The sequence below is a fragment of the Sus scrofa genome, chromosome 6, assembly GCF_000003025.6.
Source record: "Sus scrofa isolate TJ Tabasco breed Duroc chromosome 6, Sscrofa11.1, whole genome shotgun sequence".
Lineage (NCBI taxonomy): Eukaryota > Metazoa > Chordata > Mammalia > Artiodactyla > Suidae > Sus > Sus scrofa.
In genome coordinates this window covers 108,587,943-108,614,051 of record NC_010448.4, presented here as the reverse complement: position 1 = coordinate 108,614,051, position 26,109 = coordinate 108,587,943, and the positions used below count along the sequence as shown (strand labels likewise).

At 45.5% G+C, this 26,109-nt stretch overlaps 1 protein-coding gene across 2 annotated transcripts in view; it reads right to left on the bottom strand.

Moving 5' to 3' along the window:
• LAMA3 (laminin subunit alpha 3) overlaps nucleotides 1-26,109 on the bottom strand; it is a 256,883-nt gene that overhangs the window by 191,649 nt on the left and 39,125 nt on the right. The window contains exons 1-5 of one of the 2 annotated variants that reach the window (XM_021096186.1): nucleotides 9,397-9,557; nucleotides 8,197-8,314; nucleotides 7,359-7,477; nucleotides 5,820-5,990; nucleotides 2,305-2,396 (exon numbers count right to left, since the gene is read on the bottom strand). In XM_021096186.1, the coding sequence (XP_020951845.1) occupies nucleotides 2,305-2,396; nucleotides 5,820-5,990; nucleotides 7,359-7,477; nucleotides 8,197-8,314; nucleotides 9,397-9,423 (527 nt within the window). In that variant the 5' untranslated portion in view covers nucleotides 9,424-9,557. Of the gene's footprint in view, nucleotides 1-2,304; nucleotides 2,397-5,819; nucleotides 5,991-7,358; nucleotides 7,478-8,196; nucleotides 8,315-9,396; nucleotides 9,558-26,109 lie in introns of those variants that run through there. The other variant, XM_003482042.4, reaches the window with a different exon arrangement.

Sequence of the window (26,109 nt, the reverse complement as noted above, 5' to 3'; positions counted from 1 at the left end):
AGTCCTCTTCAGCCTCATCACAGGTTCTGCTTGATTTCTCACTGTCCAGCATTGGCTCCCTCCGTAAGTCACTGAATCCCCTTCAACATAAGACTTTTCCCTCTTCATGGAAAGGCCTCCATGAATCATTCAAGCAGGTTTGTCTGCTGGGCAGAAGCAAACCAGCAGGCAGAGGGAGGCCAGGCAGTTGGGCTGGTATAAACCAGTGGTAAAGTGAGCCATTCACTGGGGCCTGGGGAGGTAGCCTCTCCACTCACAGACACTGGGATCTATGAACTGCTCAGTATGGAACCTCTCTAGGTCTTCCAAGGTCACAGGCTTCCAAAGTTCTTCCAAATGCAAGCTCAGCCCTTCTCTGATAAGTCTCCTCTCCCACGGGGCACCACTTTGTCTCAGGCTCGGGCACCTAGTGACCTCCTTTTCCTCCTCTCTCTGCAGCTCAGGACTTCTTCGACCCAGCTTCTACTGCCTTAGGGCCCTACCCTTCAGAAGGTGACGTGGCAGTGCCTGTTTAGTGATTAATAAGCAAGTCCTTGCTGATTAAGGGCTAGTCAGTTGATGGGTTCACATTGCTATCTCAGAGGGCACCCCCTGCTCCCAGCATCTGGGATTGTTGCTGGGCAGGGAAAAGGGCTCCACGAACTTACCCCAAAAATTGGAAGCTGGCATCTCTGCCTGAACTTGATGCTAGGCCTTCTGATGCACAAACTTGAATCTGACTAATGGTAAAATATACCCCTGGTCAATGGTGCTCACAGGGGACTATAGATTTTAAATCAAACACTGAGACAATTATTTCTTATCTAGCATCTGATCAACTCAAGCCCTTCAAAGTAGCCTTCTCTAGGTGATAACATGAGTGTAGAAAATTGCCAAACACTTAATATTTGAGAACTATGCATCTGATTATATGTGAAATGTACCTCAATTAAAAACAAAAAAGAGGGAGTTCCCATAGTAGCTCAGTGGTAGTGTACCCGACTAGTATTCACGAGGACGAGGGTTCAATCCCTAGCCCTGCTCAATGGGTTAAGGATCCAACATTGCTACGAGCTATAGTGTAGGTCACAGACATGACTTGGATCTGGCATTGCTGTGGCCATGGTGTAGGCCAGCAGCTGCAGTTACAAATTAACCCCTAGCCTGGAAATTTCCATATGCCACGGGTGCAGCCCTAAAAAAATAAATAAATAAAATGAAAAAGAAAAAAAGAGTAACACCCATGTTCATAGCAGAATAGTTCTTAAGAGCCAAAAGGTGGCAGCTACCTAGGTGTCCATCAGCAGATAAAGAGGAGCAAAATATGGGGTATACATAATGGAATGTTATTCAGCCTTAAAAAGGGAGGAAATCCTGACACATGCTACAAGTGAGGACATTATGCTAAGTGAAATGAACCAGTCACAAAAAGACAAATATTGTGTGATTCTACTTCTATGAGGCACTTAGAGTAGTCATATTCACAGACAGAAAGTAGAAGGGTAGTTGTCAGGGGGTGCTGGGAGGAGGCAATCCGGTGCTGTTGTTTAATAGGTACAGTTTCAGTTCTGCACGATGAAAAGAATTCTGGAGGTTGGCTGCGCAATGATGTGAATGCAGTAAACTTAAACCACACCCACTTAAAAATGGTTAAGATGGCAAACCTTTTTTTTTCTTTTTTTGCTTTTTAGGGCTGCACCTGCAGCATATGGAGGTTCCCAGGCTAGGGGTCTAATCGGAGCTACAGCCGCTGGCCTACACCGCAGCCACAGCAATGTGGGATCCCAGCCATGTCTGAGACCTACACCACAGCTCACAGCAATGCCGGATCCTTAACCCACCAAGCAAGGCCGGGGATCAAACCCACATCTTCATGGATGCTAGACTGATTCGTTTCCACTGCGCCACACTGGGAACTCCCAGCAAACTTTTAAACTCACAATTTTAAAAGATGGAAAAGGATTTTAAAACATATACCCTGATCCCATTAGACAGGGGATGCCAAACAAATATTTCTCTTGCCAACTCTACACAATTGTCTGTGGCTGCCTAGGGGAAACCCTCTGAGCGGGGTGACTGGCTGCATTTCAGATCATCCATAGAGTGCTGTGATTGATTAGCTATGTCTGCCACAAGAGGGTTACGGGTGAGAGGCAAGTGTGGGGACGGAGGAGGGGAGACACACATATACCTACTTGTTGACAATGAAACATTCCTGTTGAGGGCAGGAACTCAGAAATATTTAATGGGATGCAAACATCCACTGAAACAATTAGACTTATTCATAGCAAAGCTAAAAAAAAAAAATCTGTACGATGTACTTACAGTTTTTCAGGATTGTTTGCATTACACACATCGGCATGGCCATTGCAAACACACCGTCCACCAATGCTGATATCCTTTATGCTGTAATAATACTACGGAACAGAAAACAGAATGTGTCGGTTTTACTAAACCCCGATTTAAACTTTCCTTTCTTAATCTTTAACGCACATTGGCATCAACCCTGCATCCCTTTCACCCTGTACTTTTTTTTTTTTTTTTTTTTTGTCTTTTTGCCATTTCTTGGGCCGCTCTCGCAGCACATGGAGGTTCCCAGGCTAGGGGCCTAATCGGAACTGTAGCTGCTGGCCTACGCCACAGCCACAGCAATGCAGGATCCAAGCCATGTCTGCAACCTACACCACAACTCACGGCAATGCCGGATCCTTACCCAACTGAGCAAGGCCAGGGATCAAACCTGCAACCTCGTGGTTCCTAGTTAGATTCGTTAACCACTGCGCCACGACGGGAACTCACCCTGTACTCTTGAGCCTCACTCAACACAAAAGGGAGGGAGCCATGTTTAGATGGCACTTTTCTTACAAAGCAAATACATTTCCCAATCAAATTTAACAGCACCTGGCTGAATTTGTCCATTTTTAAACATCAAGTGCTTTAAATGCATGGAGGGAAATTACCTTGGAAAAGAATCATACCCTATAGTTTTGGGGGAAGGGTTTAAGTGTTTCCCAGTTGGTATTTTTTGTTTTCTGTTTTTTAAATGTAAATCCAGGAGTTCCTTTTGTGGCTCAGCGATTAAGAACCCAACTAGGATCCATGAAGATGTGAGTTCAGCCTTGCTCAGTGGATTAAGGATCAGGCATTGCCATGACCTGCGGTATAGGTTGCAGACAAGGTTCAGATCTCGCATTGCTTTGGCTGTGGCAGAGGCTGGCAGCTGTAGCTCCAATTAGACCCCTAGCCTGGGAACCTCCATATGCTGTGTATGTGGCCCTAAGAAAAAAAAAGCAAAAAAAAAAATTAAAAAAAGAATAAATCTAAATCCAAGTTCCATAAGTTGGACATATTTATTTACCAAAAATGTAATTTTTGGACCAAAACTTTGGTACCCACTGTGTGTAGGCTCCAAGAAAGAAAATATTCACAAAGATGGGTCAGATACAGTGCTGAGACTGGTAGGGCCCACCAGCAGTTGCATAAGCCTTGCTAGCTCAGGGTTAATAAAACCAAAGGCAGAGGTTCAAGCTCCAAAAGGCTAGACAGTGAGCTTCGGATCCAGCTGAGGATCCATCCCTAGACAAGGTCAGCAATATGGGCAGGCTACCTCCTTGCCAAGGCACACCTCCAGTACGTCAGAGGCCTCTCCATCATGACAATAGGTGGCACTGTCTGCCACCTCCCTTACTTCTTAGACTTGGCAGAAAATTCAGTAAGGAATTCGGGGTGGTGGGATGGGGAGGCAGGGGGGGAGGGCGTGTCAAATCATCTTTCTCATTGAGGTCATGCCACCAGGGAGAATATCTGTCAGTGAGAAAGTCTTTGAATTCACAAGGACAAGAAGGTTTTCGTATCATTCTGTATCTATATCTTTTGGCTGCATTTAGTCATCCTAAACCTCCCTCCTCACTCCCTGTTCGGGCTCTGTTCTGATTTTCCCACTAAAAGCTGTTTAGTGTCTTAGCTTCCTGGCTACGTCTTACTTAGTCTGAAGCCATGAGCAACTCCCTTCTGTTAATACGGATAAATTCAGTATTAGAGGGCCTTCGGGGACCAGTTCCCATTCACAAGCTGCCATGCCGATCTCCATGGAAGTTTCTCTCTACAGGTGTGTTAGGGCAGCAGCATCCAGAGAGAGAGAAGCACTCTGTCAGCCTTCACCCAGCAGCACACACAATGTGTGTAAGGGGACAGCTGGTATTATGGGTTGTTCACTTAAAGAAGCAACCTAGGAGTTCCCGTCGTGGCTCAGTGGTTAACGAATCTGACTGGGAACCATGAGGTTGCAGGTTCGATCCCTGGCCTTGCTCAGTGGGTTAAGGATCTGGCGTTGCCGTGAGCTGTGGTGTAGGTCGCAGATGCGGCTCAGATCCCACCTTGCTGTGGCTCTGGTGTAGGCCAGTGGCTACAGATCCAATTAGACCCCTAGCCTCCATATGCCACGGGAGCAGCCCTAGAAAAGGCAAAAAAAGACAAAAAAAGACCAAAAAAAAAAAAAAGGCAACCTAATCCTAAGTGGGGGGCAAGGGGTCAAGATTATATGCGTGGTACAGTCCAGAAAAAATTACTTAATAGAGAAGACTATGTTCACCTAAGTGAAAAGAAATACACAGACCCATGAGTGCCAATCTTGCAACCCTCAAAAAGACAGCGGAGGGGGGGGGGAAGGTGGTAGCTACATTTGTGGTGAGGCTCCACAACACCCGGAGGAGGGGAAACAGTCTCGCTAACAGGTGATCAGAAAGCCCAGCTCTGCCCTGTAACTCCATCCTTGGACCCAGTAGTAGTTCCCATGTACAGCCGCTCAGATGGGGCTAACGGCATGAAAATGCAGAAAATAAGCCAGCTGCACTCAGAACGACTGGCTATTTGGGGAAATACTCAAAACTACAGCAAAACTTAACTTTCCTCTCTCCCTTCCCTTCCCAGCTCTCTGACTTAACTACCAAAGAAGCCAAACTCTTTAAAGTACACTGGCATCATCAACTCCCCCTTCAAGATCCACTCTCCACCTTTCTCCAGCCTGCCCTTTGCCCTGGAGCTGAGCTTCCTGGGCTGACAAGGGTCTCTGGCCCTCTGACCTCCTGTTGGGTTTGGCCCATAAGAGGCACAGGGAGGAGATCAGAGGGTGGGAGGAGGGTGAGCTGGGGGTATTTATTCTGCTGGCTCCCTCTGTGCCCAGAAGAGAGGATACTGTCTTATCACTGAGAGTGATCGATATTCACCCAACACAGCAGAGGAACTAGTGCTCACCAATGCCACATCCCTCTGCTTTGGCTTGTTGATGTTATTCAGCCTCCCACAGAGGATGGGGCTCCACCACCAGGTCCTGCCAGTAGAAGTGAGCTGTGAGGTTAAGAGATGGGTCTTTCCTCCGCTCCTTCTCTCCGCCCCCCGCCCCCCATCTGCTGACCAAGTGCAGGGAATGCAGAGGGGAACGCTGAGGTCCTATAGGATGGCTGTGCTTCAACATTGAAACAGCCTGGGTCCCTGAATGACTGTGTGGAGCTGATCCCACCTGTTAACCCACATCAGGCTGTTACATGAGCAAAAAATGAACCTTCATTGTGTTAAACCTCTGAGACTTGGGGATTATTTGTTATAAGAGCAGACTAAAACTGGGCTGGTTGTCATCATTTGCCTTTCATCTTCTTTGAATATAAGGATTTGTCTTTAACAACCAAAGTTTTAAACTATGTCTAATATTTCAGGTAAGAACAATGCCTGCACCTACAACATTATGGGCTGTAAAGATTATTTGAAGGAGTTCTAGGCAACTACTGTGAAAAGCAAAAAAAGTACCAAAAGCTGCTGTCTTGGCATTTAAAGGCACAACTCACCCTCCGAGTGACAGTTGGGTCTCTCTGTGCTTTGGAGATTAGATGTCCAAGAAGGGTGTTGGTTCTGAGAAAACGCAGGCGGATGTTCGTGGCCTTGGTGAACTCCCTCAGGGTGTGAGAAAAGGTAAAGTTTTTTGCACCTGGACGACCATTTATCAAGGACACCACAACCTAAAATAACAACACAAAAGCACACACATAAAGGGTGAAAAAGTTCTTTCATCAAAACTTAGCTGCAAGTTACTAAAAATAACTTACATGCCCACAAGACACTGGTTTCTTTTGAGTCCTTAGATGTTTCAGGCTCTCGGGAGAAGCTATCATTTCATTTACAAACCCTTTGTTCTATCAGTGTCATTAGGGTGCTGTAAACACTATGAAATGTTGAAAGTGTAATGTTAAAATCTATAAATATAAGGAAACAATTTTTGTCAAGCTGCCTCAGAGAAACAAGGCTAAAGCAATCTAAAAACCTGAACGAGGCTGGAAAAAGGAAGTCTCTGGATATAAAGCTGACAGTAGGAAAAAAAAAATCTATACAAAACCCAGGTTTTGGAGTTCCCGTCGTGGCTCAGTGGTTAACGAATCTGACTAGGAACCATGAGGTTGCGGGTTCGATCCCTGGCCTTGCTCAGTGGGTTAAGGATCCGGTGTTGCCTTGAGCTGTGGTGTAGGTCACAGACGTGGCTCAGATCTGGCGTTGCTGTGGCTGTGGCATAGGCCAGCAGCTACAGCTCCGATTAGACCCCTGGCCCAGGAACCTCAATATGCTGCAGGAGCAGCCCTAGAAAAGGCAGAAGGACAAAACAAACAAACAAACCAAAAAACAGGTTTTGTTTAAAGCATGAGGAGAGGAAATTCAAGTCCAAACTAGTTGAGATGTGAACCACTGATCAATCACCGGAAGATACTGTACACAGCTGCTCAAGAAAGATCTCTCTACCTAAAGAGAAGGACACTGAGGCCCTTGTAAGACATTCATTTGAAATTCAGCTCATGGAATTCTCTGATTTTCCCCACTGTTTTCTCATCCTCCCTAACAATAGCTGGCTGATTTCACAAGGACCACATGCAACCCCAAAGAGACATGTTTTCTCCCACACAGATGATGCCCACCTAGCCAAAAAGGAAGCAGGGATTAGTCCTGATATCAACCCTTCACCTCTACACTCTCATGGGAGCTAATGTGTTTGTGAGGCAGTTGGCAGGGTCTTCACACAATTACCAGAAACCCACTTTCTACATTTTTTTCCACCTGTTGGCCTTGAATCCAGAATCCTGACTTCCCAAGGAACATTAGAGACTTTAACTAGAATTGACAATGTCAAGTATACCTCAATTTTAAAAAAAAGAATCTCCAACCCAACTCAATCTAAGAATCTTTCATGTGATTCCTGTACCATTTAGTCCCAAGAACTGGTTTCCATCATGCTCTGTGTTAGATCTCCTTGAAAGTGCAAGTTTCACATTTATGAAAAACTTGATACTGTCATGTTCATTTCTGATGCTTATCTCTCAAAGTCTCCCAAATCCACTTACCTCACCATTTTCCAACGGCACAATTCGAGAATATTCCGTAGTACAAAGTACATCATCATCTCGGGTGATGGCCATATTTGCCTTCCGCCCAAACTGTTCCAAACAGTCTACTTTGGAATCTAGGAAGGAAACATTTTCATAATGGAAAATAAAATACGATCATCTTGTTATAAATCTCTTAAGAAATCTTCTTATGTTTCCTTAAGAAAATAAATGAAGAGGGACAGAACAGAGGAATATTTAAGATTTTTTAGATAGATGCTTAGAATGAAGCTCTTAATTCGGGAAAGAAAATACCAAGCCCTCAGAGGCCACGTGACTTTCAAGAGGAGTGTTTGGCGATATGGTTCTAAATCCTCACTCCTCTTTCGGCAAGTTTACCCTCCCACGGGCATTCACGGCAAACCCAATGCCTCTGCAGGCAAAATTCCTGGCCACCTTAATTCATCGTAGGCTTCAGAGATTCAGATGTTCTTCATTAGTGAAGATGACAGGGTCAAGGTAAGTAATGGGAAAGGCAGGCTCCATGAAGATGGAACTTAGTTCCTAATGCTACAAAAAAGGGAACGGACTAGAGCTATGGCCCGGTTATTTTGTACACTGCTTCCCCCTAAATGGTTGCAAGAACCATTTTCATAAAAGGTGTTTCCACTCGAATTATGCATGTGTATCCTTGGAATTCACCACACATGCTTGAGACATAGAGTAACCTAGAAAGTTATAACTGACCAGCCCCTGACTAGCCTCTCTGAGAGACTAATGTTCTAGTTAAACCCACAGTCTTGATCTGTTGCAACTGATTCCAACCCCTCATAACATGGTAGGCAAGATTACTTACGAGCAAAATATTGCCAAGGTGAGTAGGTGCTTCCAAAGTCAACAGATCGTTCCAAGACCCAAAGATCAGGGCGAGGAGAATTTGCAAATTTGATTAAAACATAGGCCACATGGAAAAGCTGATAAAGCAAAGGAGCAAGAGTTATTCAAGTCCGTGTGTCTGTCCACACCCTCCGCCATCTCTATAGAATGCTGGTTCCCAAGGCAACACATCCAGCCCCACCTCTACAGAGATCCAGATCCCATTTCTAACTACCTACTGGACATCTCTACCTGGGTGCAGCCTTTCAAGCTTAACATGTCCAAAACCAAAATAATCATTTTTCTTTGTCCACTGAATCTATACATTAATCTTTGTCACACCTTAATCATTATACCCTTGAATTTCAACCAGGCTACACAGCATCTTCAAGTCTGTACTTTCAGAGGTGTCTGATGTCAAACTACAGTGATCATGTGCTAAGCTCTTCCAGGACCAAGGGCCGACAGTATAGCCCTGAATGTCTCCCAGGAGTGACCACAGCCCTGGTGCTAGGTCTTGGAGAGCTCACAGCTACAGAACTGAGATCTGAGCAGCTGCTTGGTAGAGTGTGGCACCTCCTTCCCCCGGGCCATCTCCATTCATCTCCTCTCTTCCCACCTTTTTTTTTTACGGTCGTGCACATGGTATATGGAAGTTCCCAGGCAAGGGACTGAATTCAGGATGCAGCTATGCTGGATCCTTTAGCCCACTATGCCAGACTAGGATAGAAACTGCATCTCCACGGCAACCGGAGCTGTTGCACTCAGATTCTTAACCCACTGCACCACAGCAGGAACTCCAGAGTCATATCTTTTGTAAGTCTCAGAACTATTAGCTACTTGTAAATGCTCCAAACACAATACTGGAAGCCAAAATCTCTAGGGCAATGATTTTTCAAATGTTAATCTCAAGGACACATTTACATTTTAAAAAATGATTGAGGACTTCAAAAAGCTTTTCTTTATGTGGGCTATAATTATTGATATGTACCATATTAAAAATTAAAACTAAGAAAAATTTAAAATATATATTACTAACTCATTTAAAATAATAAACCCATTACATGTTACCCTAAATACGTTATTTTTATTAAAAATTACTCTATTTTCCAAAAATACAAAAGTTATATTAAGAACAGTGGCTCTGCTTTATATGTTTAAAATCTCTTTAAATGTCTACCTTCATAGAATACTGCTGGGGTCTCATATCTGCTTCTTCAATTTGTTGTGATATTTTGGGTTTTGGTTAAAGTATTTGAAGAAAAGCTGGTCTCACATAGGCCTGTAATGGGAAAAAGAAGGACCTCCTAGCTTGTAGACCTCCTAAGAGATCTTGGGGACCCTGTGGGTTCTCAACCACACTTTGAGAACCTCCACTCTTGGTCACAGAGATTATCCTTGGCCCTAAGAAACCCCTTCGCTTAATTCTCTGCGGCAGGAAGCACTGTCCCACCAATTACTGAAAACAGTTCAGCCAGTTCTGTCCCAGACATCTGTTCTTTAATCTTGAAAAATCTGCTTCCCTGGGTTCAGAGGAACACTCCCAGACTGCCTACCCATCCTTGGAAAAAATGATCCACCTTCATCGAGAAAAGCTAATTAGAAATCATAAGGTACCTGAAAACCATAAAGCCATACCTAAAGGTAGGAGAAATAACTTCCAGAAGACATGTACCATTCTCACATAGAGAAAGAACGCACAGGAAATCCAAGTACTCCCAGTGTGGAAAATCAGACCAAACATATTTCCCTTAAAATCTCTGTTCGGGGAATCCCTGCTGTGGCTCGGGGGAACGAATCCGACTAGTATCCGTGAGGACTCAGGTTTGATCCCTGGTCTCTCTCAGTGGGTTGGGGATCTGGTGTTGCTGTAGCTGTGGTGTAGGCCAGCAGCTGTAGCTCCGATTAGACCCCTAGCCCGGGAACTTCCACATGCCTCGGGTGCGGCCCTAAAAAAGCAATAACCAAAAAAACTCTCTTAGACCACATCAAAATGAGACTGCTTTTAGGTATGTTGAGTAAGAGAGACTATAAGTGCAACATTTTGGATACAGGAATTCTTCAAAGCATTCTTGACCTCTTCCATCAAAATCCTATCACTCATGGAATGTTCCCTTCCAAAAAAAAAAACCAATTTATTTTATAGCACGTGATCGAATGGTTACTATGTTCTAGGTACTGCCTGAAGCACCTCACAAACATTCTCACAATAAAAGTGGGATTTTATTAACCCCACTTTGCAGATGAGGAAAGTGTGACTTGGAGAGATAAAATAAGGTGCCCACATCCTGCAGGTGTAGAAATCCAGAACCTTTGCATATTCTACTCACTGATCACTGGCTCTGCTGCCGAACCCAATAGATACTCAATATTTGACCTGTTTCATCCTGGGGGAAATAACTGTCAGAGAAGATCCAAACATCATTATTTCCAAATATGCTAAGATTCCATTACAGGGAGCCTGGAGGTGGGGAGCTGTGTAATAATACATCTCAATGGCTCTTTGAGTGCACTGGTTTTCCAAAACTGAACTTCCTGCTAACTGCAAATCTTCATGAATGAAACAGTCTTGGTGGCTCAGAGGAAACCTCTCTTTGCGTCCCTTCATCCTGTTCTGAGATAATGCATGACTCCTTCTTTTTCCCATTGTTTTTTTGTTTTTAATTTTATTGGAGTATAGTTGACTTAGGATGTTGTGTTAGTTTCAGGTGTACAGCAAAGTAAACCAGTCATTATATACATATATCCATTCTTTTTTCCCATATAGGCTATTAAAAACTATTGAGAAGATTTTCCTGTGCTATACAGCACATTCTTGCTAATGACCTATTTTACACAGTGGTGGGCATATGGTAAACATAAGATTGGTTTTGAAATCTATGAGTTTGTTTCTGTTTTATAAATAGGTTCTTTGGTATTATTTTTATTAGATGCCACATATAAGTGGTATCATATGATATTTGTCTTTCTCTGACTTACTTCACTCAGTGTGATCATCTCTAGGTCCATCCACGCATGAGCCCTTTAAAGTAGCACAGCAGTTTAAAAAAAAAAAACAAAACACCATCCAGCAGCAGGGGGAGACATGCCCCCTGTGACCCTCCACTTGTTACGTGAGCCTACCACACAGACCTAATTTAATAAGCTCTAGGATTCTACCAACTCAATTCCCAGCACCTCTCAGACCAGACTTCCCACTTGAATGCTTCTCTCCCAATTTCGTCTTAGGAACTTGATTCTGAGATTCCTCTGCCCATGTGCATGTGCCTTGACTACAGGCTGGCCGCATTTCCTTCTCTCTGAGCCCATCTGCACTGACAGACTCTCTGTTTCCTCTCTCCCCACCTCTGTGGTACAACTTGCAGTGGATTCTTGCCAAGCGCTCTTGCGCTTCAGCAAATCTCCCCAGAGACCTATAGATCCAAGATGGCTCCAGAGGCCAAGTGAGTGGGCTCCAAAGTGGGTTCACAGTGGGTTCACGCATGTTAAACCAACAGGTATGGATTTCTTCTCCTCTACTTGATAACTTTAAATGTGTGCCTTCTAAACAGCTCCTTCCGTTAAACCCCTATTATCAGTCACTTATGTTAGCTCTTTCATCACGAAAAATACTTCAAAGCACACATGAGTGACACTTGAGGCTTACTGATGTCAAAGAGGGCCCTTTATTAAACCAGAAAGTGCCAGGCTTTGGAGCCACTGGAAGCAGAAACGCAAACGCCAGGTTGTGCCTTTTCGGAGAAACAGAATTTAGGAGTTAAGAGAAGGAGGGAAAAGGGACTGAAAGGGACTCACTTGTCATCCTTTCTCCATGCGCTTCTGAAACAAGCTAAAGGTAGCTGGAATTTTGTTGATGACTGTTTAGGTGGTGGTACAAAGCAGTCTTTTAAATAATGTTTTAATGAAGTAGATAATAATTGTAAAAGATGCAGCAAGAGGCACTATGACATCAAAAGCCTTCAGGGGGAGCCAGTGAGAGGAGATGGCCCTAGGTGACCCCTGTGTCATGATACCTCTGAAATTCCAGCTCCTACAGCTCAGCATCTATTCATTCCAGAGCCTTTCCAGATGCAAATAATAGGTGTTCAATTAATACCACGAATGCATGGATGAATACTAAAACTGTGCAGTTACCCCCAAGTTCAGGAAGCAGGCACCAGCTGGTAAGCATGGAGGTGGAGGTGAACCCCAAAGTGTTCCCATTTGGTCCCCCACTTTGGCAATGGACTGCTAAGGGCAGAGAAGAATCAACTCCTGGGAGCAAATCTGCCACCTACCAGCCATGTGAATGTAAGTACATCACTAAAGTACTTAGCGATTACTTCCTTGTCCGTAAAATAACAACTTAAAACAATCATACGAGATATTTAATCAAGGTCCTACTGCATAGCACAGATAATTAAATTCAATATCCTGTGAGATTAAACGACAATGGAAAAGAATATATATATATAACTGCATCACTTTGCTGTACAGCAGAAATTAACACAATCTTATAAATTAACTATAACCCAATAAAGTTTTCAAAAAATTAAATTCAAAGATTAAAAGAATTAAGTACACAAATGAGGGACAATAACATCCACTTCATACATATTCTACATTCTCCATCTAAAGGAGCACTTAAGCTCTGTGGCTTATATTTGTCCTCATAGGTCATTCCCACTGGACTGACATTTTTGTGTCTTAATCATTCCTATTTCCTTAGAGCAGGTGCTTAATAAATGTCAAACTGAAATGAAATTTAATAAATGGGACATATGAAATTGCAAAGTATCTTGCAAATGTATTTAAAGTCACATCCAAAAGGAGCTTCCTCACTCAACAGCACACCCCTCCAAAAAAGTCTAAGCTATAATGTGAAATAAATCAGTTATCAGAGCTTTATAATATGACAAACATACTGTTCCACAATGAAACATTTCCTGATTTGCTTCTTCCAACTTTGCAGTTTGCAAAATTTTCAAACTTAAAGGACAGCTCAAAGAACAGATTCACCAAATGTTAACACTCTGCCACATTTGTACTTTCTCTGTCTACACACGCAGATACCTTTTTTTATCCTTTAAAAGCAAATTTCAGACATCATTATGCTTCAACTCTAAATATTTCAGCATGTGTCTCCCAAGAACAGGGACATTTCTCCAACCTAAACTCAACATCTTGATGCCTAAAACATTTTATCATTTACATGAAAATCTTACATAACCCAACTGTTCATATCTGAATTTCCCTGATTCGCTTAATAACACTCACTGTATTTTTCCAACCCAGGATGCAATCAAGAGTTAATACATAACATTTATTTGTCAAGTCTCTTGTCTCTGATCTAGAGCAGTCCTCCTGCAATTTCTGTCTTTCCTGACATTGACGTCACAGAATGGTCCCCCATCTGATTATTTTTTCATGATCTGATTCAGGGTAAACACTTTGACGGGATTACTACCCATGTGGCATCTCCTTCTCATGGCACAGCACCAGGAAGCAGCGGATGCCAGGCTGTCCTATTATCAGTGATGCTATGTTTGATCACTTGCTTAAGAAGAGGGCCACCAGATTTCCCTATTATAAAGTTACCCTTTTACCGCTGTCATTAATATGTAACCCATGGAGAGACATTTTGAAACACTTATTTTTATTAACAAAACTACCTATGTTCCTACAGTTCATATAAAAATACAAATAAAAAGCCACGAAAAATAAGTGCCCAGATGGGGAACCAAACAATTAAATCTCCATTGTGGCTGATGCCCATTTGAAAACCTTATTTAATGAGCTAATTTTATAGAAGTGTTTTAACTGAGAAGGAAAAATGCAGGTCAAATGGAATTAAACTGCATCTTAGTAATCTTGTTTGAAAACGTCTTACAAAATGAAGTACAATCCTCATTAAACCATCAAGGCCAGTAATGAAAATACCACTCAGCTGGCCTGAAAATGGATCCTTTTGTCCTGGTCCAAAGAGCACATCTACCAATGGCGGGGCGAGGGCACATCTTTCTTGTGGGTTTATCATCACTTTGCACTATAAAACCCAGACCTTGGCACCATCAAAAAGAGTGTGCTTGGGAAGAAAGTCCCCATGGCTCTCAGCATCTCTTACTGTTTCCCAAAAGCACTTGCTCACCTTTGGTGGATGGAGGAGGCAAATAATTCCAGAAACTTACAGGAAGGACTCAAGAGGCCCCAGGTCAACCCTGCACCCAGGGAAACAACCTTCTCCTTTTGAGAGGAAACCCATTGCATCGCTGACAAGTTTTAGCCCCTACATGTTTCCTCGATGTTCTGACTTAAACTTTCTCTCGTAGTTTCTCCCCTACCCTTTGGAGCAGCACAGCTTTCTGCCATTTATACTACATGGGCACCTGCTCGGATTTTAAATACCAACGCCAATCGTTCTAACTCCTTTTTAAGGAATTAAGATTCAAGTCAGCAGGAGGGAAAGGAGAAGAACTGGAAAGGAAAAGAAAAAAATAGTATCTCCCTTCCTCATTAAACATAATTACAATAGCCTGAGGAATAAAATCCCTCAACCAGTTTAAGTCTAAAGATTTGGATCACTGGAATTCCTGTTGTGGCTCAGAGGTTCATCAATCTGACTAGTGTCCTTGAGGACACAGGTTCGATCCCTGCCTTTCTCAGTGGGTTAAGGATCCAGTGTTGCCATGAGCTGTGGTGTAGGTCGCAGACTCAGCTTGGATCCTGCGTTACTGTGGCCGTAGTGTAGGCTGGCAACTGCAGCTCCAATTTGACCCCTAGCCTGGGAACCTCCATGTGCCTCGGATCCAGTGCAAAAGCCCAACCAAACCAAAAAAACTTGTACTTCTTAAATAAAATGGTGGAAACTTTAAAAAAAAATTTTTTTTGGATCATTCCAATAACTTGAAAAATGACAAGCCCACTATTTCGTAAATGGAAGATTTTAAGAAAAAAAATATAAGACAAGGAGAAGGTGAAATATCTGCATCTACCTTCTCTCTCTCTCTCTTTTTTTTTTTTTTTTGGTCTTTTTAGGGCTGCACATGTGGCACATGCAAGTTCCCAGGCTAGGGGTCGAATCAGAGCTACAGCTGCCAGCCACAGCCACAGCCACAGCCATGCCAGATCGGAGCCTCATCTGTGACCTACACTGCAGCTCACGGTGATGTCGGATCCTTAACCCACTGAGCGAGGCCAAGGATCAAATCAACATCCTCATGGATACTAGTCGGGTTCATTACTGCTGAGCCACAACGGGAACCCCCATTGCATCTATCTTCTATAACTGATGCATTCTTAACTCTAGAGGAAAAAACTGACTGAAGACATACAGCATGGTTTTCAGTCCTTGTGGACATTTAACCATTATTCCCTAACTAGACTCAAAGGCAGAACTTGAAACTAACATACATGATGCAAGAGCATTTTATCCATAACTAACAATTTATAGGTAGATTTCATGGTGATTTTAATAAGCTTAAGTCCATTGGAATCCAGGAACTGAGCTCAAATTTACAACTAAATCCAATATTTCATCCAACTCTCTACAGCTACACTCAACCGTCAGGGAATTTTTTTTGTCCAGGACCTGATTCTCCTTATAAAGCTCACTTTTCCTCATTCGCAATTTTTTTTTTTTTTTTTGCTAATTTATAATATAAGTAGGACATTTAGTTCACTCACTGAACTAATAAACAGCCTAAGAATTTGTCTGACAAACTATACAGGTCAAGGGATCTGTGTCTCATGTTCTTCCAAGGCAAAGAGATTTCACTCACTCAGCTTTAATAACTAGGGGCCAAGTTATCTCATTCTTCCTTGAATCTATCTAAATTTGTTTAACTCCACAACTCCTTAAAAAATTACAAACTGATGTCTACAAGTGGCTTACGCCATGACAAAATTCAACAAAATATTTCTCAATGATGATGATTTACCCTAAATCAGATTCTAAATGATATATCGTCGTCTTTTTCAGAAATAAGTCTGCATTGGAGTTCCCCTCTTGGCTCAGTGGTTAATGAATCTGACTAGGAACCATGAGATTGCCGGTTCGATTCCTGGCCTTGCTCAGTGGGTAAAGGATCCAGTGTTGCCGGGAGCTGTGGTGTAGGTGGCAGACGCGGCTCGGATCCTGCGTTGCTGTGGCTGTGGCACACAGGCCGGTGGCTACAGCTCTGATTAGACCCCTAGGCTTGGAACCTCCATATGCCGAGGGAGCAGCCCCAGAAAAGGCAAAAAAAAAAGACAAAAAAAAAAAAAAAGAAAAGAAAAGAAATGTCTGCATCCTCCATTGTCCTCTTGGCCATTGTCACTTCTGGCCTTCAGGCATAATGGTCCTTTCCTACTTAGTTGTCATGTCTATTCCTTGCTCTCTGTTACATCTTTCTTAAAAAGAGTCAGCATCCATGGCTAAATCAGAGTGTTACCTAAGGTTAAAAGGACACTTTGGCTGTGTTTCCAGTGCTCTTACTAATGACAGTGCACTTTGGAGACCTTTTTAACAGCTGCACGTGTCTGTAGGCCATAATGCTGGCCACTTAAATTGACTCAGCACATTCATTTTTATTAGTCAGCATATTACTCTCTTTTTTTTTTTTTCCTTTGGAATAAGCTTTAGGCTGAAGTGTCATTTCAAATCTAGAGCAGGGCTACAGATTAAATATTCATCTTAGAACTTGTCCATGGACCAAAAGCCGTCTTTTGCTTTCTGAACACTAAATCTACTAGCATGGTAGTTCTCAAAGGGGGGGAGGGTATTATATTGATCGTCAATTATATTATATTGATCGTCACAATAACAAGTTCAAATGAGAGAGGCCACAAATCTGAAGAGGCACCCACCTCCACCCTGAGAAAGGTCACAGCCAATTCTGGGTGAAGGGGTTGCCCTCTCTGTGCCTGGACCTTGCCCCCAGAGCACAGCTGGAGAAAGGGCCTTGTCAGAGGTCTTTGTCTTTTGTCTGCGGGACTCTTGAGGACCTGAATGCCCTTCCCACCTTACGAATCTTGCTGGGAAGAGAATGCGCTTCCAACTTTAGAAGCTAAAAATGCCAGTTTTTTTCTGGCTCCCCTGACAGGCCAGGCAGCACCAGTGCCTGACCCAGGCTCAGCGAATTGGATGTCTCCTTTTGAGATTTTTGCATCTAGAGCAAAGGATACAAAAAGGCAGGGGTGCTAAAGAATTATTTCTAGAAGCAGCAAAGATGGCAGCCCCGTCTGGCTTCTGGAGGACAGTGGCTGACCCCTGCAGGGGCATACAGTCCAAAGTCCAGGCTCCTGGCCAACCATGTCATCAGCACCAGGAGTAGCAACAAGCGCTCAGCCACAGCTGTGTCCTGAGCCTGAATCTGTGATTCTCAGACTCCCACCCACTGCCCCCATGGCCTCTCTTTCCTCCCTTGAAGGTGATCTTTTCTCTTACGCTGGTAAAATCAGAACTACCAAAAAAAGGAATCCCTTGCCTTCCCACCCCAAAGCCATGAGCACGTTGGCATGTGCACATCTCCTCCTCCCTCTGGACCAATGGAGCAGAGCCTCCTGCCTCTGTGTTCTGGATCCCGTTCCCCTCCTGCCTTGTACTGGATCTTATTTTGTGTTCTTTTTAATATTTATTTTTTTTCTTTTTTCTTTTTTTGTTTTTTGAGGGTCATATCTGTGGCATCTGGAGGTTCCCGGGCTAGGGGTCCAATCAGAGCTACAGCTGCCAGCCTACACCACAGCCACAGTAACATGGGATCCAAGCTGTGTCTTTGACCTACACCACAACTAAAGGCATGTGGAGCCTTAATCCACTGAGCGAGGCCAGGGATCGAACCCAAATCCTCATGGATACTAGTCAAGTTCTTAACCTACTGAGCCACAATGGGAACTCCTTTTTTTAAAGTATAGTTGACTTACAATATTAGTTTCAGGTGTACAACATGGTGATCTGATTTGATCGCTATTTTTGTAGATTATTCTCCATATGAAGTTATTATAAAATATTGGCTGTATTCTCTGTTATACCTTACATCTTTGATTCTTACTTATTTTATACCCAGTAGTTTGTGCCTCTTAATCCCCTTTCCCTGCCTGCCCCTCTCCAATCCCTCTCCCCAAGGGTAACCACTAGTTTGTTCTCTGTATCTGTGACTCTGTTTCTGTTTTATTACATTCATTCATTTGTTTTATTTTTAAGACTCCAGCTATTCATGAAAACATACAATATTTGTCTTTCTCTGATTTATTTCAATAAGCAAAATACGCTCTACCCATCAGCTTTTAAATGTCTCTTCCATCTGAAAGTCTTGAGAAAATTCCTCTCCTTCCATCCAAACCCCTCTCTGGCTCCACCTACCTCCCTCTTCCTGACACAGTCACATTTCTGCAAAGGGTTGGGCATGGGCTCATCTGCCTTCCTCACCTCTCCTCCAGGTCACCCAGAGTTCAGTTCTCAGCCTTTTCTCATCTTACTTTGCACTATTTCCATCTTACACCTGATTTTTATCTCTAGCCCACACTTCTCACATAAACTTCAGACCAACCATCCACTTAATCTCCACTTGAGATGCCTCAAACCCACCTCTACTGATGTGACCCAGGGAAGCCTCACTCTGGCCCCTGGAAGCTGCTAACTCCTGTGCAAGCCGTGGGTCTCCAGTGAGGGGTCTATGTTTGATGCTGTCTGAAGCACCATTTTTTCCCTTTAAAACACCCACATGGAGTTTCCATTGTGGCTCAGTGGTTAAAGAACCTAACTAGGACCCATGAGGATATGGGTTCAATCCCTGGCCTTGTTCAGTGGGTTAAGGATCCAGCATTGCCATGAGCTGTGGTGTAGGTCACAGAGGCAGCTCGGATCCCTTGAGTTGCTGTGGCTGTGGCGTAGGCCAGCAGTTACAGCTCTGATGCGACCCCCAGCCTGGGAACCTCCATATGCTGCAGGTGCAGCCCTAAAAAGACAAAAGACAAAACAAAACAAAAAAACACCCGTCACAGGAGTAATTAAATAAAAACTCATGGCCTGTGAATACAGGATGTGAGCTTGATTGTCCTGCACGCTCACACACTGCAACGGGAATCCTGTGGCTGCACGAATCTGTAGGCCAGGGCAGGGCCCGCACTTGGCCCAGATGAGGGTGATGCTGGTAGCTGGCCAAAACCCTTAGGATTGCACTTAACTTGGCATAAAACCGGACACTCAAAGTCACTTTCACCATGATGAAAAGGTGCATCGCCAGCTGAACTCTCAGATCCGGACATGAGACGGCTTCCTGTGTCCCAAATGCTCCCACTTAAGTGCTCTGACTTCCTGCGAGCCCCAAACAGGCAGCCTTCACAGCGGGGTTTAACAGTGTGTTAAAGAGCAGGGAATGGGGAAGCCTGGGGCTGAAGGGTCAGAGTGGGGTGGAGTGGGGACAGTGGCTGGGCAGCAGAGAGCAGTGTGGCCAGGCTGAGGGACATCAGGAGAACCCGGTGGGTTCTGTGGCTGGCTCAGCGTCGGCTGAGAGTCAGGTGACCTTGAGTGAGTGAGCTGAACTTGGAGCCTCAGCTTCCTGAAATCTAGATGAGACACTGCTAGGAACTGGGGCAGGGATTCAAGCACCCCAGAGGGGACAAGAAGTGGAGCCCAAGCCAGGGAACTGGGCAGGGCAGCCAGACAGATCTACCTCCCCAGGTGGAATAAGCGCAGCTCTGGGCGCTCCAGGCGGGCAGAAGCGCAGCACGTTCCTGTTCCTCCTGCTGGCGGAGAAGGGGGCTGAGCGGAAAATCACCTTCCGTGTCAGCAGGAACCACCCCACTAATCTGGCCAACTTGATGTCTGGATCTGCATATGGCAGATGGGGGTGGAAAGGAGAGTCTGGAGTTGGAGGATGGGTGGAGCCCCGAAGTTCCACCATCCAACCTTCCACACGGTGCCCCCCCATTTCCCCAGGACCCATTTATGCCCCTCCCCCACTCCCTCACTCCCTGGTCTTCCTTCCTTAGGCCATTCCCCAATCAGGGGCCTCTTTCCTCCCCCATACCCCAGAAGCTACACAGACAGGGGCAGATTATACCATAATGTTTATACCATCCATTTTGCAAATGCAGAATATGACACTATTATAACTACACCAGGGACTGAGTGGGTTTTAAGGCATACCTTAGAGCTCTTTATTTCTAAAACCTTTCTGGGGGGAAACGCAAATGAGTTCTAAATATCTAATGTAATTTTTTTTTATTTTTATTTTTTATTTTTTTTGCTTTTTAGGGCTGCACCCATGGCATACAGAGGTTCCCAGGCCAAAGGTCGAATCAGAGCTCTAACTGCCAGCCTACACCACAGCCACAGCAACGCGGGATCCAAGCCGTGTCTGCAACCTACACCACAGCTCACGGCAACGCGGATCCTTAACCCACTGAGCGAGGCCAGGGATCAAACCCACGACCTCATGGTTCCCAGTCGGATTCATTAACCACTAAGCCACGACAGGAACTCCCTGATGCAACTTTTGATGCACACCTCACTTATACCCCCATGTAACTTCCTCCTCGCCAACACTCTTATCAAATAAATCATAGTGAAAGACAGTCTCACATAACCATACAAATGCCAACCCCGTAGTGGTGAGAAGCAAGGAGATAGGTACACATTCGGTATCAAACCTTCATAACATGAAGTGCATGAATACAGAAGACATCAAACTAGATGTTGCATCACATTTATAAATCACATATATATATATATTATATATATACCCACACACATTCATATGCAGATACACACACATATTCACATGGTACTTTATGACCAGTGTATAATAATGGTTGAGAGAGCAGGATCTGGGGCCAGAAGGTCTACTCTAGGTTCTGAGCTGTGAAATTTGGGTGATTCCCTTCATCTTTCATGTGCCTTGATACCCTCATGTGTACAAAGGAATAATGATAGTACTTAATGTCAGAGTTTTTAAAAGGGTCCAATAAAAGCATCCCTCTCCCCTATCTGGTTCAGACCAACTGAGAGGACAAAGGAACAAGGGCAATGAGGACAAAATGTCGCCTTTACTTCTGGCGAAGCTGATACTGGAGGATGCAGGTTGTGTCTGCTGACGGTGACCGCCAGGTGGGATGTCCCAGGGTGGGAGGCCCGGGTGGCCCAGGCAGAAGCCTGCGCTCAGGGACAGGACAGAGCTGGACATGACCAGCTCTAGAGGCCACACTCACCACCCAGGAAGGAGGACAGAGAGATGCCGGCAGTGTGACCCAGATGGAGCCACCTCCGCACGGACAGAAAGGTCGGTGACCACACGCCACAGAGGGTCAAAGAGCTGATGCCTGGAGAGCATTTGGCACAGAGCCTGGCACTAGTGAAGGCCTGGCCCATGGGAGTGAGAGGTTCTTCAGGGCACACGTGTGTTTCAGGTTAAGGAGCAAAGATGTTAGAGCAGAAGCTTGCAAAGGGTGAGGAAACAGGAGTGGGGATGGAGGATGGGAGTTCCCATCACGACACAGCAGAAACAAATCCAACTAGGAACCATGAGGTTGCGGGTTCGACCCCTGGCCTCGCTCAGTGGGTTAAGGATCTGGTGTTGCCGTAAGCTGTGGTGTAGGTTGCAGACACGGCTTGGATCCCGCGTTGCTGTGGCTGTGGCGTAGGCAGGCAGCTACAGCTTTGATTAGACCCCCAGCCTGGGAACTTCCGTATGCCATGGGTGCGGCCCTAAAAAGCAAAAAAATAAAAATAAAATAAAATAAAAAATAGAGGATGGAGGGGAAATGGAAAAATAAAGCACTAGAGGGGCACAGTTCATAATGTGCTATAAGCCCAGAGGTATGACCAGCTCTTCCCCTTCAAGGGGGGACCGTATCTCTAAAATTCTCTAATAACTGCTTCCCAAGATGATGAAACAACACAAAACTAAATGGAGCATCAGCCTTTAGTCCTCGCAAAATACACGCTGCCTCCTATCCTGGTCAAGGGACTTGGCAAAAACTTCAAGGAACCACTGGAAACGTCCATGACCACCTGTATCCTGGTTCCAAGCCAGTGGGCGTGCCCTCTTGTTCAGGGAGGGAGGGGGGACGGCAGGATGACCAGGTGATCCTTGTAAATGCAAACACCAGCCTGCATGGGCACCAGAGAAGGTGTCCTTTTCTTGTGGTTTGGGCAGCTGGCAGCTGAGAGGGGTTTTTTCTCCTCATTCCTACTGGCTAAGACACATGGGTCCATTAATTGCCTGACCTACAAGGATAGAGCACTGCTTCCTGAACTGCAATTCAGCTAATGGGCACCAGGGAATAAATCCACCCCAAATTTAGGAAAACTTTCTGAGCTTGAAAATATCCATTGGATGGCTTGACCCTGCTCCTGCCTGATATCTCAGTGTCCTTGTAACCTCTGGCTTCTTCCTTTCTCAGTGACCCTTCCAGGGTGGCAAGACCTTTCCAGAAGCCAAGTCCACGACTGGTCACTGCTTCTGGGGTAGGAGGGAGGGAGGGCACAAAGACTGGAGGATGGACACTATTTCACCATGAGAGTTTCTGTTCAAGGACTTATAAAAGGAAATGCTTGCTTTTTCCTCCTCTGTTCCAGAAAATCAAAGTGGGAAGTCCTGTGCAGCTGCGTTTTCCTTTACCACTCAGGACCTAAGATACTTAGGAAGTCATGGGCCTTCCGGTTGTGGCTCAGTGGTAATGAACTCAACCAGTATCCATGAAGACGCAGGTTTGATCCCCGGCCTCGCTCAGAGGGTTGAGGATCCAGTGTGGCCAAGAGCTATGATGTAGGTCCAAGATGCGGCTCAGATCTGGCATTGCTGTGGCTGTGGCTGTGGTGTAGGCTGGCAGCTATAGCTCCGATGTGATCCCTAGCCTGGGAACCTCCATATGCCATAGGTACGGCTCTAAAAAGACCAAAAAAAAAAAGATATTCAGAGAGTCACGCTCATTAGAACGGAGCCTGGTCCACTATGGGGGGCTGGTTGCATTGCAGTGACATCAACAACAAAACTCAGTGGTTCTAAATAATCCATCTGTTTATATTTCGTCCGTGTGGCATGTCCCTTGAGGGAGAGCCCTGCTCCGTGTCCTCCTCACACAGGGACACAAACCAGTGAAGCCTGGACCGTCTGGAATGGCATGGAGGCAGGAAGGGAAAGTCATTCATTGTGCACTAAGGCTGGTCCCCGCCACATCCCTTCCTTCAAAGACACAGGCAAGCACAGCCCTGCCTTGAGCCAGGAAGAAGAGGTGTGCCAGGAGCACAGAGGTGCTGATGCTGAAAGGTCCCCATTCATGCCACTTTGGCTCCACTGGCCCTGCTGAGTTGGAAATCAGTGGTGGGAGAGGTTGACATCTCAGAGATGCTGAGTTCTTTCTTTTATCACCCATGCCACCTACACTGGCCACAGAGGATGACGGTGGCTGAGAAGACGAGATCGATTCTGGACATTCGGCGAAACTTGGGGCAAAACGTCACCACCAAGCTCTCAGACTTAAGCATCCATTAGAAGCACCGGGGGACATGTCACAATGCAGATTCCCAGGCTACAATTCTGGACATTCCGATGCCGTAGGTTTGCAGGGAAGCCTAGAAAGAAGGCCAGCTACACAATTTGCACAGCTCAGAGCAAAATGAAAACTTGGGGGTCCGTGGATAGGACAGGAAAAAAGTGCCTTTAAAGCTGCTAAAATAAGCTTTTTCCCTTTCTTCCACAGTTCCTCTCTTGCCCTGACAGGGAAGCTTTTATTTGCCATTTAATGCTGCACTTGGCAAGGATGACTGCAGACCCTCACAGGGGCCCCACTCTGCCGGGGGGGGGGGGCTGTGCACACACCAGGATGCCCTCTGATCACTGCTGGGCTGATGTGATACCCTGTGCCCTGGGCCAAGGGCAAGGAGGTTGAGCTCCCCTTGACATGGGCCCAGCACCCAACCCACCCAGACCGACGACCCAAGCGACGGGAACCTGCATACTGGGATGGCCTGGTACCTGGATGCAGGATGGGGGAGAGGCACATCCCTGTCGAGTCACTCATCCCTCTGCTGGCTTGGGACACAGGTGGCACCGTCCTGTCCTTCCTCCACTACATGGTGTGTGTATAGCCAACAACCCCTGCCCCCAGCACTGCTCCCAGACCCCAGTCAAAGGGTGGCAGGGTGGGGACAGGGAGAGTTGGGAAAATTCAGGTGCCAGGGAGAGCCGGTGGCCTAAAACCTGTCTGGGAGGCAGGATGGCCCATGACCCAGCACACGCTCTGTGGTCCCACTGCACTTCACCTATATATCACAAATTCAAACATTAAAGGTATTAAGAATTTCAAGATGGCATTAAGCCCAAGCAGGTAATGGAGACAGGTCCCAGCACCAGGAGGAGGACAAGAGGGTAGATGGAGACTCTGAAAGCCAGTGCTGCTCCAGAATTTGGAATCGGGAAGTCAACCACGTGCTCCAGAATATGGTATCAGGGACCAGACACAGACTCCAGGCTCCCAGATAACTGGTGAGAGAACAAGACTCAAGAGTTCCTGTTGCGGTTCAGTGGGTTAAGAACCTAACACTGTCTCTATGAGGATGCAGGTTTGATCCCTGAGCTTCACTCCGTGGGTTAAGGACCTGGCGTTGCCGTGGCTGTGGCATAGGCCTCAGCTGTCGCTCAATTTGACCCTGACCTAGGAACTTTCATATGCTGCAGGTGTGGCCATTAAAAAGAGAGAGAGAAAACAGGACTCTTACGATCCAGACAGGTCATCATGATAGACTCATAGGAGTGACTAACATTCTAGCTTGCCTGGAACTGTCTTGGTTTTAGTAACAAAAACTCTGCATCCCAAAAAACCCTTTGGTCTCAGGCCAAGCAGGATGGTTGGTCATGCCATGACCATACCTAGTACTGATCCAATGAATTCTGGTTTCTCTTTGCAAGACTAATGGAAAGGCTGCTGTCTTGTGAGATCTTCCCCAAACACCCCCCAAAAGAGGTCACACCTCCCTCCACAGTGGTCACCCTTCTCAGGGTGCACACTGAGTCATGCATGTGACTCCCCAAGAAGCATGTAAAGTCCCAGCCCTCTAGATGGGCATACTGGGAGGGAGCCCATAGCAAATGCTGGAGAAGGAGAAGCATTTCCTCGCTGTAGGGCCCTGCTGCTAAGCTGTGATGCAGGGCCTGGAGGCAGTGGGGCCCCAAGAGAGCTCAAGGCCAACCAAGCATGGCCACCAAACGAGAAACCCGGGCTCCTCTGCTTTGCTCTCTGGGCTGCAGTTCAGTGCCACTATCTGAAACCCCACTGCTGGCACTAGTACCCTGAAATGAAGGAAATGCAGGGTCATGAGACAGGAAAACAGAGCAGGTGGCTGGAGTCACCAGAAAAGGCGGGAAAGGGAGTACCTTCAGGAAGGATTCATCAAGTCAAAGGACTATAACGACAGCGAGGAAGAGGAAAACTAGCATTTGTTAAGGATTTAGGATATGCCAGGTACTCATACTATATTTTAGTAGCCTTTACAATAACCCAGTGTATTGGTACTAGTATCTTCTCTACCTCATAGATGCAGAAGCTAAAGTCTGCAGAAGATGCAGGACAGATCCACGGTCACGGCAAGTATGTAAGACAGCCAGGACTCAAGCCCACATCTAATTCCAAAGCCTGGGCTGTTATGCAATTAATGATGCTGCAGTGCGGGCAGCCAAGGGCAGGATGGGGCCAAAGGGAGGGGTGTGGTCCTTTCTTCAAGGAGTTGTTCTTTCCTGGGTGGTTCTGACAGAGCCAGAGGTGGCTGCACAGCCTGATTTTCCTGCCCTGTGGGTACCACGCTCAAGAAAGCCAGCAACGAGGACTACAGAGGGTTGCCTGGCTGTGAAGACATTTGCCCCAACCCCCAGGTCTGCGTGTCCCTAGCTTAGATCCATTATCACTGGTGATGGGAGGCTCTGCCCACTCCTCCCAG